Source organism: Aspergillus lentulus (assembly GCF_001445615.1).
Source record: "Aspergillus lentulus DNA, contig: Alt12, strain: IFM 54703, whole genome shotgun sequence".
Lineage (NCBI taxonomy): Eukaryota > Fungi > Ascomycota > Eurotiomycetes > Eurotiales > Aspergillaceae > Aspergillus > Aspergillus lentulus.
Window position 1 is genome coordinate 3255076 of NW_028322115.1, and position 17326 is coordinate 3272401.

At 50.7% G+C, this 17326-nt stretch overlaps 4 protein-coding genes across 4 annotated transcripts; 2 read left to right on the top strand and 2 right to left on the bottom strand.

Annotated features, from left to right (window-relative positions):
* Positions 1-412: 412 nt before the first annotated feature.
* Positions 413-5220, bottom strand: ALT_6993 (putative Rho guanyl nucleotide exchange factor; the record flags this gene model as incomplete). Its single annotated transcript, XM_033558330.2, has 3 exons — positions 413-976; positions 1075-2942; positions 2997-5220. 3 exons carry the CDS (start codon positions 5218-5220, stop codon positions 413-415), a joined length of 4656 nt encoding a protein of 1551 aa, XP_033414221.2.
* A 1922-nt stretch (positions 5221-7142) lies between these two features.
* Positions 7143-12178, top strand: ALT_6994 (Sec7 domain-containing protein; the record flags this gene model as incomplete). The annotated part of the gene is made up of 6 exons (XM_033558331.2): positions 7143-10321; positions 10384-10729; positions 10789-11177; positions 11239-11345; positions 11406-11788; positions 11849-12178. The coding sequence occupies 6 exons, from the start codon at positions 7143-7145 to the stop codon at positions 12176-12178; spliced, it is 4734 nt and encodes a 1577-aa protein (XP_033414222.1).
* Positions 12179-12815: 637 nt separating this feature from the next.
* On the bottom strand, positions 12816-15600 carry ALT_6995 (mRNA splicing protein SYF1; the record flags this gene model as incomplete). The annotated part of the gene is made up of 5 exons (XM_033558332.2): positions 12816-13107; positions 13167-15178; positions 15273-15326; positions 15380-15496; positions 15559-15600. The coding sequence occupies 5 exons, from the start codon at positions 15598-15600 to the stop codon at positions 12816-12818; spliced, it is 2517 nt and encodes an 838-aa protein (XP_033414223.2).
* Positions 15601-15967: 367 nt separating this feature from the next.
* On the top strand, positions 15968-17158 carry ALT_6996 (H(+)-transporting V1 sector ATPase subunit D; the record flags this gene model as incomplete). The annotated part of the gene is made up of 8 exons (XM_033558333.1): positions 15968-15982; positions 16049-16161; positions 16224-16234; positions 16303-16628; positions 16684-16732; positions 16789-16798; positions 16852-16892; positions 16944-17158. 8 exons carry the CDS (start codon positions 15968-15970, stop codon positions 17156-17158), a joined length of 780 nt encoding a protein of 259 aa, XP_033414224.1.
* Between the last annotated feature and the right edge of the window lie 168 nt (positions 17159-17326).

A 17326-nucleotide genomic window follows, 5' to 3' on the forward strand; every position in this document is an offset into this window, starting at 1 on the left:
GGGCGCACCAGCACTAGTGCAAGCAGTGCATAAATATGGTGGCCCATCGGGAAAAAAAAAACCCGGTTAGTTTGACGAGACACGTGTGATACAAGAAGACGGAATCATAGACAGGATCGAGGCGGAGTCCCTCCATAAAAAATGATATTCTCCGCAGCCAGCACGGCGCCTGGGCTCATTCAACAAGGTTGCCTTAACGCCATGCGTAGAGAAATGGTGATCCAGAAGAGAAAACACGAACCGAGAATGATCACTTTCCGCTAAGATGCATGAGATCATGTCCATCGCAAAGAAATGATTTTGTGCCGAGTAGAAGAAGGAAAGAAAGCTCGACGCCAAAGCCTTGGGAAGTGGCCAGCCACGAGGCACCTTGGGCCAGCATTGAAAAATGTCTCGTAAATGTCTCGATCGTTCATTCGCTCGCCTTTAACAAGGCCACAGCTGCTTGCTGTGCACGTAATCCGCCAACTTCCCGTTTCAACCTAAAGTTCTCCTTCTTGAGCCTTCCAATCTCCTCCAATGCCTCGGACAATTGTGTCCGGAGTGCCTCTTCGACGCTTCCAGATCGGACATCTCGCACAATTTTTCCCAGCTCCAGATTGAAACGATCATACAGCGCCTCATTCTCCGCGCTAGCCTCACGGTACAGCTCATCTAATTTCTTTGCTCGCTTCTCACTAACAACCAGAGACGATTCCAGATCTCTCTCGATTGCAGCAGTGCGGCAATTCAGCTCTTGCGAAAGCACTTCAAACTTCGACTCTAGATTGCCAATATGGTTGAGAAGAGCTGAATCACCAGCTGCCGACATAGACGGTGCGTCTAACGACCCAGGATTCTGTTCGGCATTCTTCAATTGTTGCGGCGCTGCGACGTTCAGAGCTTGCAGCTCCTGGCCAATCAAAGTCAATTCCTCCTTGAGCCCCAATTGTGCAGAATGTTGTAGCCTCTTCTCGCTTTGGAGACGATCTCGAAGCTGTAAATATGTTAGGCAAATGGCTCTCGGGGAGATCATGGAATAGAGAGACGGAATTATAGTCGGCCTGGCAGCAGAGGGAAGTCGGGGAACCATACCTTTTGGGGGCTCTGCATGCGCAGCTTCGGGGTTCTTTGTGACGAGATCAAAGTTTGCAGGCGTCTGGGGTCAGATCCGTTAACCAGCACTGGGCGTTCCTTGAGCCCAACATTTCGTGATGATGGTATGCTGAGTGCCCGCAATCTTCTCTTTTGCTCTTGAGTGGGAGAAACAGCAAGGTCACTTTTCTTTCGTGGAGGTCGGTCCGTTCGACTCAAAGTTGGGTCAATGTTCTCTTTGCGGCTTGGGGTAACTGGACGTGTCGGTGATCGTCGGCTTGGCGAGGCCAATCGAGAAGGGGAGTTGCTTTTGGTGGGCGACGTGCTACTGTTCGTAGAATCTGTGCCATGACTTGTCTGTGGTCTGGGCTGCGTAGTAGGCGTCGCCAATTCGGTTTCGGAACGATTGGTTGATGATACAGGAGTGGCAGGCCGTGGATCCTGGCGAGGCGATACAGCGGACGTGTCCGTGGATGCCGTCCCAGGCCTCAGATCGGATAAAGAGCTCCTTCTCCTTCTCCGAACCTTGACTACTCCGTTCGTCGAGATACCTCGGATTGAGGATAGAGATGGGGGCTGCCCTTGAGAGCTACCTGGCCGTCGCATGTGTTCCTGCGATGAAGCTGCACTGGGGCGGTCGCGCGAGCCAGGTCGTAAGTACAGTGCCAGCCCAGCGTCCACGTCAATCGACTTGGAACGCAGCAACGAGCCTCGAGGGGTACCGGGCTCCGAGTCGCCAGAATTTTTGGTCTTGCTGAGAGTCCTCAGAATCGACGAGACCTTGCTTTCTCCGTCATTCTTGGAGCTCTCTCGATGCAAGCTGAAGCCGAAACGTTTCCGGAACGAGGACGCATTCGAGCTAATAGACCCTGCGTCTCGCGCACTTGGTTTAGTTTGATCGCTGCTTAAGATCCCATCCAGCGATGCACCGCTGGGGATAAACTCGTCGAAGAGATTGTCAAAATCGTCCACAAGTCGGTCTAGAAGAGATATGTGCTGCATGGGGTCCCCTTCGACTGTCAGAATTTCGGCGAAGGCCGCAGTCAGGGCTCCTCGATCGCCGTCGTTCCCAGACGCATCGAGCAAGTCGGCCAGCAACCGCACCAGAGACGCCAGCGCACGCCGGTTCTGCGGACTGATCTCCGTAAGAAATCTGCGAAAATTCTCCTCAAAGTCGCGAGGAAACATGGTATCAAATTGGCTCTGAATGAGCTTCAAAGCGCCGGATTCTATCACCGGGCCCATATGTTCCTTCCACGCATTTGCCATAAATGTTTCGAACGCGACAAATAATGTGTCAACAGGCACTTCAGCTGCAGCTTGAATCTTCCCGGGGTCTTCCAAAAGTACATTGTACAACTCATTGACTGATGACCTGTCGACATTCTCCCTTGCACGCAGACTTCGTCCAACTATATTGCCGCTGCGAGACTGAAGTGCAAGGGCGTAGGCCGTAAATGTTTGTTCCAACAAACTGAACGGACTATCTGGTCCCTTGGAAGGAGCTGTCCCAACCACGGAGATTTTGCTGGGGGTTTCTTCCTTTCCAGGGAACATCGAGGGTAGCGTATTGGACCGAGTGAGGTTGGCTCTTGGAGGCGGCATTTTCGGGAATTCACCAAGCAGAGTAGCAGAACTGGGGCCTTTCGAGCCTGTAGTCCCACTGTCCTTGGCGTCTTTCGACTGTCCCCCACCTAGGAGACTGGAGAGGAGCTTGGTGGGCGAAGGAGGACGAAATCCGCGAGGCGCCTTGAATTGAATGATGAGGTGACCGGCGAGGTAACGAAGTATATCAAAATTCGAGTGAATTATTGATTCCGTCATCGTTCGGTTTCGAGGACCATGCAGAGGCAGAAGGACATTCAAAACTGTACTCCGTCAACGCTACAGGCCATCGGTTTGATAAGAGAACGAGAACTTACGGCGTTTGGAAAGCACAGGAACAAAGCTATCCACTGTAACAATATCCGAGGAGGCAACCCCGACAATGGAGTCTATGTCGACACGATATTGGTCCTCACTTGCAGAGGAAACCGAGATGACCACCTCCAAATCTGAAGTGTTCAATGCCTTGCTGGAAATCGCCCTCGGAGTGTCAAAGACAATTCGAATCTTGGACAGGCCACTCCGCCCCAAGACATTATCCGTTTCTTCTTCGAGAACACAGGCCAGAATGCCTATGTTCCCGACGGTCCCCGTGGGGCTCCTCAGGGTCCATTTACCGTTCTCCCGCTCAGTCTCAGAAAACCGGCCTTCAATCTTCGCCTTCACCACTTCTTCGATAAGCCGACTCGCCCGCCCCTCATACATCCCAGTTAATTCCAAAGCAAACAGGTCCACTGTGGTATTCTGGTTTGGTCTTGCTTTGGCCGAGGTAGGAGCGAGGAAGAGTATTCTCCCGCACGTCGACTGCATTGAGCGTACGGTTTGCAGGTCGTATACTTGCGCAACCTTGATCTCACCTGAGCTTTGCAGGGCAGAGGGGCCACCGGGTCCTGAAGCGGCGCCGTCGAGATCTGCAAGTAAACCGCGTGCAGTGGTTCGGCTTCCTAGAGCTTTCGCTAGGAGAACAAGGCAGTTCTTATAGATCAACATGATGCCCGGATTTTGGTTTGGAGATGAAGGATCGAGGTGGTATGGAGGCGATAACTCGTTGAAGTCGACGGCTGTGATCAAACGGCCGACCGGCAGTATTGTTGCCGGCCAACCATCCACCAGCTCTTTCAATCGTCGGAAGCTCTGGTCGTGATTGGTGGATGAGGGATCGTCGAGTGAGCATATATCCTTGATGATATCTCGAGCCTTCAGGAGGGGCCTGACGGCGGGATGGATCAGCGGAAGACTGCTGGTCATGGTGTCAATCAGAAGGCTGTAACGAGGCAGGCGCTGAACAGGCTCCATCAGCAACGAACGCAATCGTTGCTCTCCGGTCTCGACAACTCTCTTGGAGAAGCTCGAGCTCTTATCCCTCATAAATGAGTTGAGTGTCTGTGTAAAGCCTGTGTGAGCTCGCATATAGTCCGCGTAGGGTTGTGAGAACTGCGGAAACCATTCGACAAGCGCATTCGCGAATGCGACAGCACCAATCGGATCCTTTCCTTCTCTTGACGACGTCCTATGCGACATGGACGACGGAAGCTCGGTGTCGTCTCCAATATCGGCAATCGCATCCCTTTCCGTTTCCTCCAGGACATTGCGAATCACTTCCAAAAACCCCAGGTTGACGTCGAGTATCTCATTGAGACAGGGAGGGAAAAGGGCGGTCAGAGAGGCTTCGTCTGGACTGGTGCTGGAAGCTCCTCGGCCTTGGGCCTTCAATCGGAATTCTTCGGCTACCTCGCGCACAAGATTGTATAACTTGCTCACATACCGCTCTTCTGTGTCAACAAGCTCGCACATAGTCAGACGCAGAGACTCTTTCTGACTTCTGGTGAAGAGCCTAGATTTGCTGAGATTGGTCGGTTGAGAGGGCGCTCGTTTCAGTCTTGATGTCGGTAGGAACATCGGCGCTCCGAGTGCTCGGATGAGACCCGAATACTGGCCATATTGTAAATCAGGATTGTCCTCTATCTCCAAAGCTTCGTCAATACCGTCATCCTCCGGCCTTTGAGGGGGCTGTATGGTTCCCGCAGGGAACACTACATCAATATCCACCCACGGAACTTTGCGCTCCTGAAAGGCACCGCGAATGTCGCGTATAAGGTCGGATGGTTGTTCTACTTTGGTCATCCGATTCGCAAGATTCGCGGCATGCATCTCGTCAAACAACTTGGGAATCTTTCCACCAGGCTTCCCCGCACGAGCCATCGTTTCCAAGCACTCCTTGGCCGGTTCGGACAACTCGGCAAAGTATTTCAACATGCTGACAGCAAGACCGCGACAAACCTCGTCGCCTTGTCTTTCGCGGGGTAGGTGGTTGACGGCCGCATATAACGGGGCAGCGGGGGAGACGGTGATCCGAGAATAGCTCTGAAAACCGGCGGGGGTCAGGATATGCGCCTGAATGCGCGAACTGCTCACGGTGGCATTTGCGGTTGTAACGGGACCGTAGAAGACGAAGATCGAAGACAGATAGGGATCGGAGGCCTGGTAGAGGGTGAGCTGCTCCAGAGGCAGGTCCGACACGGCGCTCGACACGGTCGCCATAGCGGACAATTTCGAGGAAGGAGCAATTGGCGCGCAACGAATGAAACAAATAAGGAAAGCGCTGGAACGACCAGGGAAGGAAGGGTCTATCGAAAAAGGAAAGTATTAAGAATGATTAAGGTAAAGACAAAAAAGAGAGAATAAAGGACAATATGTCAAGAAAGAGTGACAACAACAACAACAGTTACACGGGGTACTGTGATGCGACCAAATTAAAGGCGGGAGGATATTATTATGCTCAAACGACACAAGGAAAGAAAGGAAAGTAAAGTAAAGTAAAAAGAATAAGTAAATGAACGAATGATCGCCCTCAAATGATCCAACGAGGAGACGAAGAAGGAATCCCCTCCATGGGAAGAAAGGTCAAGAGAAGGTGGAGGAGCGGAGGGAGAGGAGAGAGGAGGAGAGGAGAAGAGGGAGGGTGGGGGGGAGAAGAACTGAATCGCTAACTGGCAATGGAATCCCCCGACGGCGTAAACTTTCTTAAAAGAAGAATTAAAAAGGATCAGATGATAATAATAATAATGATAATAATAAATGATATTCTCAATGCTGATGGGTGGAGTTATCCAACAAAACAAGAAGAAAAAGTAGTCAAGACAAGCGATGAGTTGTTGACTGGGATTTGGTTGGATGATTGATTGTAGGTACTGCAGATGGATGAATGTGGCTTGTCCGAGAGCGATGATCAACTGAGATGCGATTCTGGACTCAGTCTGACCTGCTGAAGTCCATCATAAGGATGATATCAGTCTGCAAATAGGTTGTTCAAAAGACGATGATGGTGATAATGATGATTTACAAGTTGTGAAGACGGTAGTGAGGGGAAAGAGGGGAATTATGTGTAAGATGATTCATGAGATCAGATCTATGGAACGTACTTGATTGAGTAACAAACTAGCCTTGGCTATCTGACTTCAATCGGCTATTCTAAGCGCGCGAGAGGCTGGGTGGTGTCTATCTATATCTTATGTCTGATATTAGCACCATCTTCTCGCTTACTTTCTGAATAATACATGCTTTGCAGCGGATGACACGTGAGATTGACAACAAGCACCTGCCAGTCAGTAAGTAAACAATTTCTCCTAGACTGTCAGCCCTGATGCCTAACTGAATATCATGTCTGCAAGGGAATCTGAAACCGATCCAAAATAAACAATAGCTTAGTATCATGTCGATAAGTAGTAACCTAAAAGTAGGCTGAAAGTGGAGAACTGACGCGCCCCATCGGGGAGAATATTTCCAAGGTACGGAGGAGTCACTAAGGTACTTCAAGCTCCGTAACCAGGTTATCGTCTTTTGAGGCTCAAACATCTTCAACGGTAAGGTAGTGACATAGATCGATCTAAGGGATCCCGCCAGACCATGGAATATGTAACTGAGAAGAGAGATTTTTTGTTTCATCTCTCGTCGATCTTCTAGATAGTTCGGCTCCATGTAAGGATTATTTGCTCAGGGATGCACATGCAGAGTTCCCACTTACCATGAGACAGACCCCTTAAATGTTGTCCTGACAGTTGAACCGGCACAGCAACATCAGATCCATCGTCTTGACCTCCTTGCATTGATTGAGGTCATCGACTAAAATGAAGCTACTGAGAAAGACCAGAGAGAACCTTGGTAGGTACTTATCAGCCTGGTATTGCTGGTAACCAACTGTACAATACAGCCTCGACCAGTACCTAAGTAAGGTATCGTTACATACCGTAACAGTCACTCTTACTGCAACTTGCTCTAAACCCGATTTGGTAAGCTATCCAAACGCTGGAGAAGACCAGCTGTTGCGTTCCTCGTCGACCCCAACGCTACTTGTGCTGCTCTAATCCCCCACCTCTGTCCTATTTCAGAGTGACAGGCTATGGTAAGAGATTGCTCTGTCATTGAGCAACCTCCCTAGAGCTCCTTCCTTCCTCCTCTCCGTCATGTCAACGTCCTCCCTGTCCATCGCTGTTGATCCAGTGGCTCTGGTGACAACAGAATGTATCACCGTCACCTCGTCCATGCGCAAACATGCCCGCTGGGCTCATTCGTCAGTTGCCGCCATTCTCGGTGGAAATGCTTCCTCCCGGGTCTATGAGAAAGATACATCTGCCCCTCCGAGCCCCCGCAATGGCGCGGCCTCCCCGCGTCCTCGGTCGAGACTGTCTGTTATGGATGACGATCATGCTTTGGCCAATCGATGGGGCCTGAGGGGTAAGAAAGGCAAGAGCATGCAGGATAATCCTCTGATATCCGCGTTCACACGGTTACGGAGCGACCTAAAGGACTGCAAAGACATTCGGACCTTCGATACACCGGCACTCCTGCACCCCTTCCTGCAAGTCATCCGGTCCTCCTCAACCTCGGCCTCGATCACCTCCCTCGCCCTGATCGCTATCACCAAGTTCTTCGCGTATAACATCATTAGCCGCGACTCCCCTCGGCTCTCCATGGCCATGCAGCTTTTGTCGGCCGCCATAACCCACTGTCGTTTTGAGGCCAGTGACTCCGCTGCGGATGAGATTGTTCTGTTGAGGATCCTCAAACTGATGGAGGGAATGCTATCCCGACCGGAAGGTGAGCTGCTTGGTGATGAAAGTGTCTGTGAAATGATGGAAACCGGTTTGAGCATGTGCTGTCAAGTGCGTCTCTCGGAAGTGCTGCGGCGTTCCGCCGAAATGGCCATGGTCAATATGTGCCAAGTGATTTTTTCACGGTTGGCGCAGCTGGAAGTCACAGAGTCGGTCGATTCGGACTCTCTGGCCACAGCCGGGAACAGTGCCGAACAGACGGGCCTTAAGATGGATCCCTCTCTTGATGGGAACACCGTAACCTCCCAACATCCTTCCGCCATGGGCTCCGACACCGCGGGACCGGAACGAGAGCGCACCAGCGGGGATGAGCCTTCCGATCAAGCTGCCGGCGGGAATGCTGTCGCCGCGCCTCCGGACCCAGAGAACGATCTCGGGAACGAGGTCGAGCCGTATTCCTTGCCTTCTATCCGGGAATTATTCCGTGTCCTCATCGACCTACTTGATCCACATAACCGACAACATACCGACCCCATGAGGGTAATGGCGTTGCGGATTATAGATGTGGCTCTGGAAGTCGCAGGCCCTTCCATTGCCAAACATCCTAGCTTGGCCGCATTGGCGAAAGACGATCTTTGCCGTCACCTGTTCCAGTTAGTTCGCTCAGAAAATCTGGCCATTCTCAGTGGGTCGCTCAGGGTTGCTGGCACTCTCCTTTTAACCTGCCGGTCCGTCCTCAAGCTACAGCAGGAGCTGTACTTGTCCTATCTAGTTGCTTGTCTTCATCCTCGCGTAGAGATACCGAGAGAACCTGGCATCGACCCGGCCCTGTATGATGGGGTGCCGCAAGCACCCAAGCTGGTGAAACCTCCTCCTTCACAGACCAGCAGCGGCAGGTCCACGCCGGTCCCCGTCAAGGATAGACAGAAACTAGGTCTGGAAGGTGGCTCGAGGAGACCGGAGACTCGGGAAGCCATGGTTGAGAGCATCGGCGTGCTGGCACGTATTCCCAGTTTCATGGTGGAGCTTTTCGTCAACTATGATTGCGAGGTAGATCGGGCAGACCTCTGTGAGGACATGGTTGGTCTACTTTCCCGCAATGCCTTTCCTGATTCAGCGACGTGGAGCACAACCAATGTGCCCCCATTGTGTCTGGATGCACTGTTGGGGTACGTGCAATTCATATACGATCGTCTCGAAGACGAGCCGCGATACGAGGGCTTTCCGTCCAAGGAGATGCTGAAAAGCCAACGCAAAAAGAAGAGAATCATCATACAGGGCGCCCAAAAGTTCAATGAAAATCCAAAGGCGGGAATTGCATATCTTGCAGCTCATGGTATCATTGAAAACCCGGACGATCCTGTTCCGGTTGCCCGATTCCTGAAGGGAACGACTCGGATATCGAAGAAGGTTCTTGGAGAGTTCATTTCTAAAAAATCCAATGAAGCAATCCTTGACGCATTCGTCGATCTGTTTGACTTCTCCGGCAAGACTGTCGTCGATGCGCTGAGAGACCTCCTCGGTGCTTTCCGTCTTCCTGGAGAATCTGCTCTCATTGAAAGGATCGTGACCACATTCTCTGACAAATTCGTCCAGAAAGCCCACCCAAAGGGCGTTGCAGACAAGGATGCACTCTTCGTGCTGACATACGGCATTATTATGCTTAACACAGATGCTTACAATCCTAATATCAGGCCCCAGAATCGCATGACTTGCAATGATTTTGCAAGGAATCTGCGCGGAGTCAATGCGGGAGAAGACTTTGCTCCCGAATTCCTTCAAGAGATCTACGACTCAATCAAACAAAACGAGATCATTCTACCCGATGAACATGAGAATAAACACGCTTTTGATTATGCATGGCGCGAGCTTCTTCTTAAATCTTCGTCTGCCGGAGACCTGGTGGTTGGAGAGACCAACATTTACGATTCGGAAATGTTTGAAGCAACTTGGAAACCAGTCGTGGCAACGCTTTCATACGTCTTCATGTCCGCTTCAGACGATGCAGTCTACTCTAGAGTCGTGATGGGTTTCGATCAATGCGCACAGATCGCTGCGCGTTACGGTATCACCGAGGCATTCGATCGCATCATCTTCAGTCTCGCCTCCATTAGCACTCTCGCCACGGACAAGCCGCCAAGCACAGCCCTTAATACGGAGGTCCAAGCTGGGAAGAAGACCGTGATGGTCAGCGAGCTTGCCGTCAAGTTCGGGCGAGACTTCAGAGCCCAGCTAGCCACGGTTGTTCTCTTCCGGGTTCTGGCAGGAAACGAGTGTGCTGTTCAGCAAAGCTGGAAATATGTTTTCCAAATCATCAGCAACCTCTTCATCAACTCGCTCATTCCTTCATTTGAAAGTGATATGATTGCTGAACTCGGGATCCCTTCGATCCCACTGCAACCCCCATCACAGGTTGTAGACCGTGATGCGCGTGGTAGTGAGACAGGCCTCTTGTCGGCTTTCACGTCTTATCTCTCCAGCTATGCGGCCGATGATCCCCCAGAACCATCAGATGAGGAGCTAGACAATACGCTTTGCACGGTTGACTGCGTGGCTGCATGCGCAATCAATGATGTTCTGCTCAACATTAAGTAAGTGCATTGCCCTCTCTCCGCCCAGCTCCTGTGCGATACCAACAATAACATTGACATAGATCTCTTCCCCTCTCATCCATCACTCTCGTCGTAGAGTCGTTAATGGCTGAGCTACCTGAAGAGACTACTCCAGCGGTCATTGTTGTCAAACCTGAACGACCCATTCCTTCCCCAAGATCGCCAAATGGCAGAGCCGTTGCACAGAAATCAAACTATGACCCAAAGATGATGTATTATTTGGAATTGGCAACAGTTCTTACCGTTCGTGACCAAGGAACCATCGAGGCCCTTGGTGAACGGCTGGCCACCGTGTTACAGGCCTTTATCAGAGATGCAACGAATCTGCACTCGCTGGCCCTGTCCCGGATCGTCTCCTATCTGTTCAATCTGTTGCGACTGAGCCATGTGCGCATGCCCTACCCTATCCGTTCTCAGTGTATGTCCGGTCGACTAACATTTTTCAGGATCAATCCTTCATGCGTGTGCCCGTTATTCTCCACGGCATATCCAGCTTCGAACAGGATATTTTAGAAAGTGTTGCTGTCCCCACAATCAAAGGCCTAGCCCGGTGCATCTCAGACCCAGGTCTCTTGAGAAACGAGCTCACCGTCTCCCCCGACTTCTGGTCCATTCTGCAGAGACTGCACCAACACACGGTGGCGGCGCCGTTAGTTTTCGAGCTCCTTCGCACGATCATTGAATCTGTGCCTCCTATAGTGACCGCAGATAACTATGAGTCTGCTGTCGGTCTTGCGAATGATTTCATAAGCGCTGGTAGGGTGGGTTACATTGAAGAACGACAGAGGGATGCAACATCTCGGCGCTCTAAGGGCGTCAAGCCATCAAAGCCAAGGTTCGTCTATTTTTCCCGAGTGAAATTAATGCCTCAAGTGGTAGCTAATCAAAGCTTGCAGTGAAAACGAGGTCGTTGCTCGCGGTGTCAAAGCCGTTGGTCTCATCTATCACCTGACGAATCGGGTTCCGACCCTCATTAAGCAGTCTCATCTTGAGGAGCGTGAAGGTACGTATGAAGCGTGTCTAGTCGGAGCAGAACAGGCCATTAACTTTGATAATGCCGTAGCTTGGTCAGCCTACTGGTCACCCGTTTTCCAGTCTCTGAGTGCACAGTGCATTAACCCTTGCCGGGATATCCGGCATCATGCGGTTTCCACTCTGCAAAGATGCCTTCTCTCTGTTCACATTGATTCGACCGATGATAAGGAATGGGCCGCTATCTTTGACCAGGTCCTCTTCCCACTTATTCTCTTGTTACTGAAACCCGAGGTCTACCATTCCGATCCACTTGGTATGAGTGAAACTCGCGTTCAAGCAGCAACACTGGTTTGCAAAATCTTCCTACGCTATCTCGACCAGCTTCCGAACCGGGAAGGCATGCTAGATCTCTGGCTGAAGATTCTGGATATCCTTGACCGTATGATGAACAGCGGTCAGGGAGATAGCTTGGTACGTGGGGTTGCACTCCTTGAGCTATCGACAAACGGATACACTAACTACCTTCGACAGGCGGAGGCAATTCCCGAAAGTCTCAAAAACATTCTTCTAGTAATGGCGGATGGCGGACACTTGGTACCGCCGTCTCAAGATCCCAGCAAGGAAGCAATCTGGACGGAAACCAAGAAACGTCTGGAGCGATTCCTCCCAGACTTGTTCAAGGAGATTTTCCCTGAAGACTTAAACGAAAAGCCCGCTGCACTCTCCGCGGTCTCGTCTCCTATCTCTCCTTCTCACGACAACCCCAACGCCACCGATGCAAACGTTGGAGAGGCTCAGCCAGTGCCTGGACAGTCAGAAAATGAAGGCGAAGCCATAGAGCCTGAAACCAAGACCGACTAACGGGGGAGCGTCCCGTCGATCGACTCTATTCTCATTTTACCACTTCGAGCATTTATAGCGTGGGTAGCTACTTCGTCGTCTCCCTCTTGTATACATGTAAATATAACGATCATTCGACCAACAATGTCCCGGGAATGTTGGAGCAGTCCTACCTAGAATTCATTGACTGCTCCTCCCTACGAAGTCTCCCTTTGATAGACATAATAATCTATGTTCTCACTTATAGTCCCAATGAGGCCTCGTTGTAGAGTGAGATGTGGATTGAAACAGAACGACCATCTATACACACAAAAGAAAAGTATAGTTGCCATCTAGAAGCGGTATCACGCCCCATTTGGGTGGAAACAAGAACAAAGGAAACTAGGTAGTATGACAGAGACGTATGTGGTTGGTTCAGATCCATTGTCCACAAATATTTCGACAGAAAGGCAGAACCAACGACAGACGGATATCGCAAACGAGAAAGACCTTACTTGAGGAATGAGCGAGTGACATTCATGTACGTAGGTATGTATGCGACTTGTAGCGCGGAATGAATTTCTAAGGAGAAAGGTGCGTGCAACCTTTGCAAGATAGCGATGTCGAATGTCGGCGGCGGGAGACAGAGACATGAAATAAATGTGAAACGAAAAAAAGACTATTCGGCATCCATATCATCATCAAGATCAATAGCGTCCGGGTTGACCGGCGCAGAGGGCTGCGGCTGCTGCTGACCTGGCGGAGGGGGACGGTTGCCGCCCTCGGGTCCGGTGCTGGCGGCAACGAAGCCGACGGGGGCGCGAGCTTGCCGTTCTAGGGCTGCCATGGCGTCTGCACGCTCCTTGGAGGCATCCATGTCTGCTTCCTCGCCTTCCCTCTCCTTGCCGCCTTCCTGGGCGCGTTGCTGGCTGCGGGCGATTGCTTGGGAAGCAATGAAGTTGACATCGGTGCTGTTTTGATAGAATATTAGTATTTTTCAAATTTCATGAGTTGGTCAGGATCGACATACTTGTACTGCGCCTGGACGCTTCGCTTGATACGAAGCATCTCTTTGAAGGTATCTTCGTTTCCGTGTTGGACTTCGAATGCCTCCCACTTTTGCCAGAAGCCGGCGTTGGTACGTGGGTCGCAGAACTGAGAAGCATGGCCGTAGATCGCACGTGCGCGATCGATTTCGCCCAGTCTCCTTTCCATCTCCGCGAACTTGAGGCACATCTCTTTGGCTTCCTGGTCTGGCAAGGCCGCAATGGCGCGTTCATAGATAGGCCTCGTGGATGTCAAACCGAAGTTGGAGGCAGATTTGGTGATGTAGAACTCGAACATTTCAAATCTGTCCTCGTCGGAAACTGCCCGAGTTGCACGCTCATATATTCTCATTGCGTGTCGGGCCAAACCGCGTTCTTCTTCGAGGTTGCCGTACATCAGATACAATGGCTTTGCGAACTTCGGTGGACATCCGTCGAGAGCCTGTTCGAAGAGGTCTCTCAATCTTTCAATACCAATCTTCCGATCCACTGCCTTGGTGAGATAAAGGTTCCAGAGCTCAAAAGCGACCGGATAGCTGAAGAGATCCAGGCCTCTTTCGTACACTTTGAAGGAATCCTCAAAGTATTTATGCTCTTCCAGTAGGTTGGCATAGTTGACCACAGTCTGGGGTGTTGCGATGCGCAATTCAAAAATCCTCTCATATACCTTCCTCGTCTCTTCCAAGGTTGCAACACTCTCGACTAGATCGACATAGAAACTCCAAAGCTTCCAACTCTTATGAACGCGCTGCTGAGGCGAGAGACTTTCGTCGAAATAGTCCACTGTAGACTTCTTTGGCGCCTGCGTAGCTTTGGCCATGATATCGACGGCCTTATCGAAATTCTCACTTCGAAGTTCCATCTCAGCCCATTCGCACCATGTCTCTGCTAATTCGGCGACAGATTTGAAGGGAACCTTGACAGCCTTGTCGAAAATAACTCGGGCAGTGTCCAAATCTCCACCGCTCTCGTAGAACTTGGCGTAGTTGACCCAGAGTTCAGAAAACTTCCCATGAGCTTTCTTCGGGTTGATAGCAGCGATGGCGGCGGTATATGTGTTGACAATTTCTTCTTTGTTGTCACCCCACAGAGCCACCCTCTTCTCCCATTCAATGACATTGTTGGGATTTTGCCTTAGCAAGACATCGTTGACAAGGAACGGCCGGCGATCCATAAGTTGTTCAAATCTCAGCATTCGTAGATCGAGATCAAAATCAGCGTCTTCGTCAACATTTCCTTTATCAGCCCGGACCGCTGCGGCCTCCATCAAGCTTCCAATGATCGATTCTTCAAATTCGACATAGGCGTCGAATATCAGGGTGAAGTCGCGGACGGTCATGACGGTGGTAATACCTTCTTCGAACACATCGCGCGCTTTCTCGAAATTACCCTTCGTGATCCAATAAGTCGCCAACCCAGCCCAGAGCTTCCCTCTCTGATCCGCAAACCGATCAATTCCACTCCGAAGGATGGCATCAACGTCGATGCCGACTTGCGGACCGGTCTGAATCTGCTTCGCTTTAGAGACGAGCAGATCTACCATCTCAGTCCAAAGCTGAAAGTTGCTCTTTCCTTTCTTCGACTGAAATCTCGGGTTGTCCAGGATTTCCATGTAGCGCTTGACAGCTTCGGTATATTGACCCAGTTCAACGAGCAACTCGATATAATCTTCAGCATTCTCCGGGTGAATTTGCATATAACGAGCCCATATCTTCACAGCTGTTTGTCCAGATGCTGAGCGCGCAAAGGCTTTGTATAATTTCCAGATCCGGTTGTGCTGGGTTATCGGTAGCGCACGAAGCGCGCGGTCGAATGTCCTCCGAGTCTGTGTTACCAATGGCTGTTGTAGCAAGAACGAGAGATACATCTCCCAGATTTTTGGCATCTTATTCAGCAGTATGAGGGCTCGTTCGAAGAGCGCGTTCACCTTCTGATATTCACCCCGGTATTTTGTCGCATTACGACCCCGAAGGTGGTTTATTCGAAACTCCAGATACTTTAAACAGTCAGCAAAATCATACATTGCTCATGTTTCAGAAATTTATCTGAAGAAAGCGACCCAAAAAAAAAAAAAAGCCGGGTTGACATACCATTTTCCAAAGCTTGTATGATCTGGGAAGCTGTTTACAGGCACGCTCCATAACCTAAAACAATCTATCAGCATGTAATCTCAAAGAAAATGGCGGAGAAATCCTACAAAGGCCTGCTCGTAGAGTGTCCCATTCTGCTGTTTGTACTCAATGTAGGCGAGCCATGGTTTGATGCTGCCAGGAGCCCGAAGAAGATCCTGTTCATAGACAGTGTCCTGATCGGCCTATGCGCAAGTACAGTGTCAGCATCCACAATTGCAATGCTCAATTCATGCTTAGCACTTACAATCAGGTAAAGGTCTGGCCCTGAGGCAGACGTTCGGTCCATCTGTGCGTGTTGCCGGTTAGATCTCGGGGGCAGGAGGGTCCCTGGCATTTCGCCACTCGTTCGAGCGGGACCAGCTCGCACGGTCAACACAGGGTCAGAAAAAGGGAGAGTCGCATGAACTGGAGAGCTTCTTGTGTTCCTTGTCGCGTTGACCAGCAGAGATCAAGCGCCGCAGAACGTGAAGTTGGACGGGAACACGTGACCTTCTGTCATGCCGCAGCCAGGCGGGCAGAAGTGGCCCAAGCTTCTCCCTCTATCGCGCTGCGTATCATCGTGCCAATGAGAGGCCCAAGCAATGCGCTCTGCTCTTCCGTGGTAGTAACATCTATTTTGAGCATCATTACTTTTATTTAATCATTTCCCAGCCATGTCGGGTGCAGTGGTATGTGTCTTCTCTTTGTCTGATCCGCTTTACGATCTGGCTGATTGATATGCTTGTCCTTATCAGGGCCGCGAGCCAGTCTTCCCGACCCGCCAGTCGCTGGGGTTAATGAAGAGTAAGCTGAAGGGTGCGGAGACTGGTCACAGCTTATTAAAACGAAAGAGTGAAGCCCTCACGAAGTAAGCCTGCTATTACTGCCTTGAAATCTATCTCACTTGCTGATATATCCGTCCAACTGCAGGCGTTTCCGGGGTAAGACAGCTTCCCCGACAAGATAGCACACCACGCCGCCATTTCTCGAAGCTGACGCCGTATACTAGAGATCACCCGACGCATCGATGAAGCGAAACAGAAGATGGGACGGGTAATGCAAATCGCTGCATTCTCCCTTGCTGAAGTGAGCTACGCTGTTGGTGGAGATATCGGCTACCAAGTTCAAGAATCGGCCAAGCAAGCACGGTTCCGAGTACGGGCCAAACAAGAGAATGTCTCCGGTGTCTTCCTACCGCAGTTTGAGAGTTACACAGAGGAAGGGATCAATGACTTTGGCTTGACTGGTCTCGGAAAGGGAGGTCAACAGGTCCAGCGGTGTCGGGAGACTTATGCTCGAGCAGTGGAGACATTAGTGGAACTTGCAAGTCTACAGGTACTGGATCTCTACATGTGCTGGAGCTCATTCGTCTCTAACTGGCAGTATTTAGACTGCGTTTGTGATCTTAGACGAGGTCATCAAAGTTGTGAATCGACGAGGTGAGTCTAATCCGCGTCCGCCCATGATGGCGCTGAAACGCTGACCAAGACCATAGTGAATGCGATGTACGATTTGCACCTGAACGTAGATCGAATTTACAGGCTAACCTTTTGATTAGTGAGCACGTCATTATTCCTCGAACAGAGAACACTATAAAATGTAAGTAACCCTACAAGCTCATTATCTCTCCGATTTCTGACCAGGTCCAAGATATCAATTCGGAACTCGATGAACTGGACAGAGAGGAGTTCTACCGATTGAAGAAGGTTTCAAACAAGAAGCAGCGGGATAGCGCCGCCGCTGATGCCGAGATTGTAGCTGCTAGGGAAAAGGAGGCTGCGGACAAGCGGGCCGCTGAAGTCGAGGCGGTGCCAGAAGCCCCAGACGTTCTGGGGGAGAATGAAGACGCCGATGTCATTTTCTAGAGTGTCTGCTTTTTTCCTTGAGCAATGTATATTCCTTCAAGCATGTTTTGTTCATCGCTCTACATTCAGTTTTCATCTATCTCATATTATGAGGGTATCACTCAGACACAGGAGGCCAGAGTGAAATGCGGCTTCCGCGGATGAATACACATCATTTTCTCCATGATC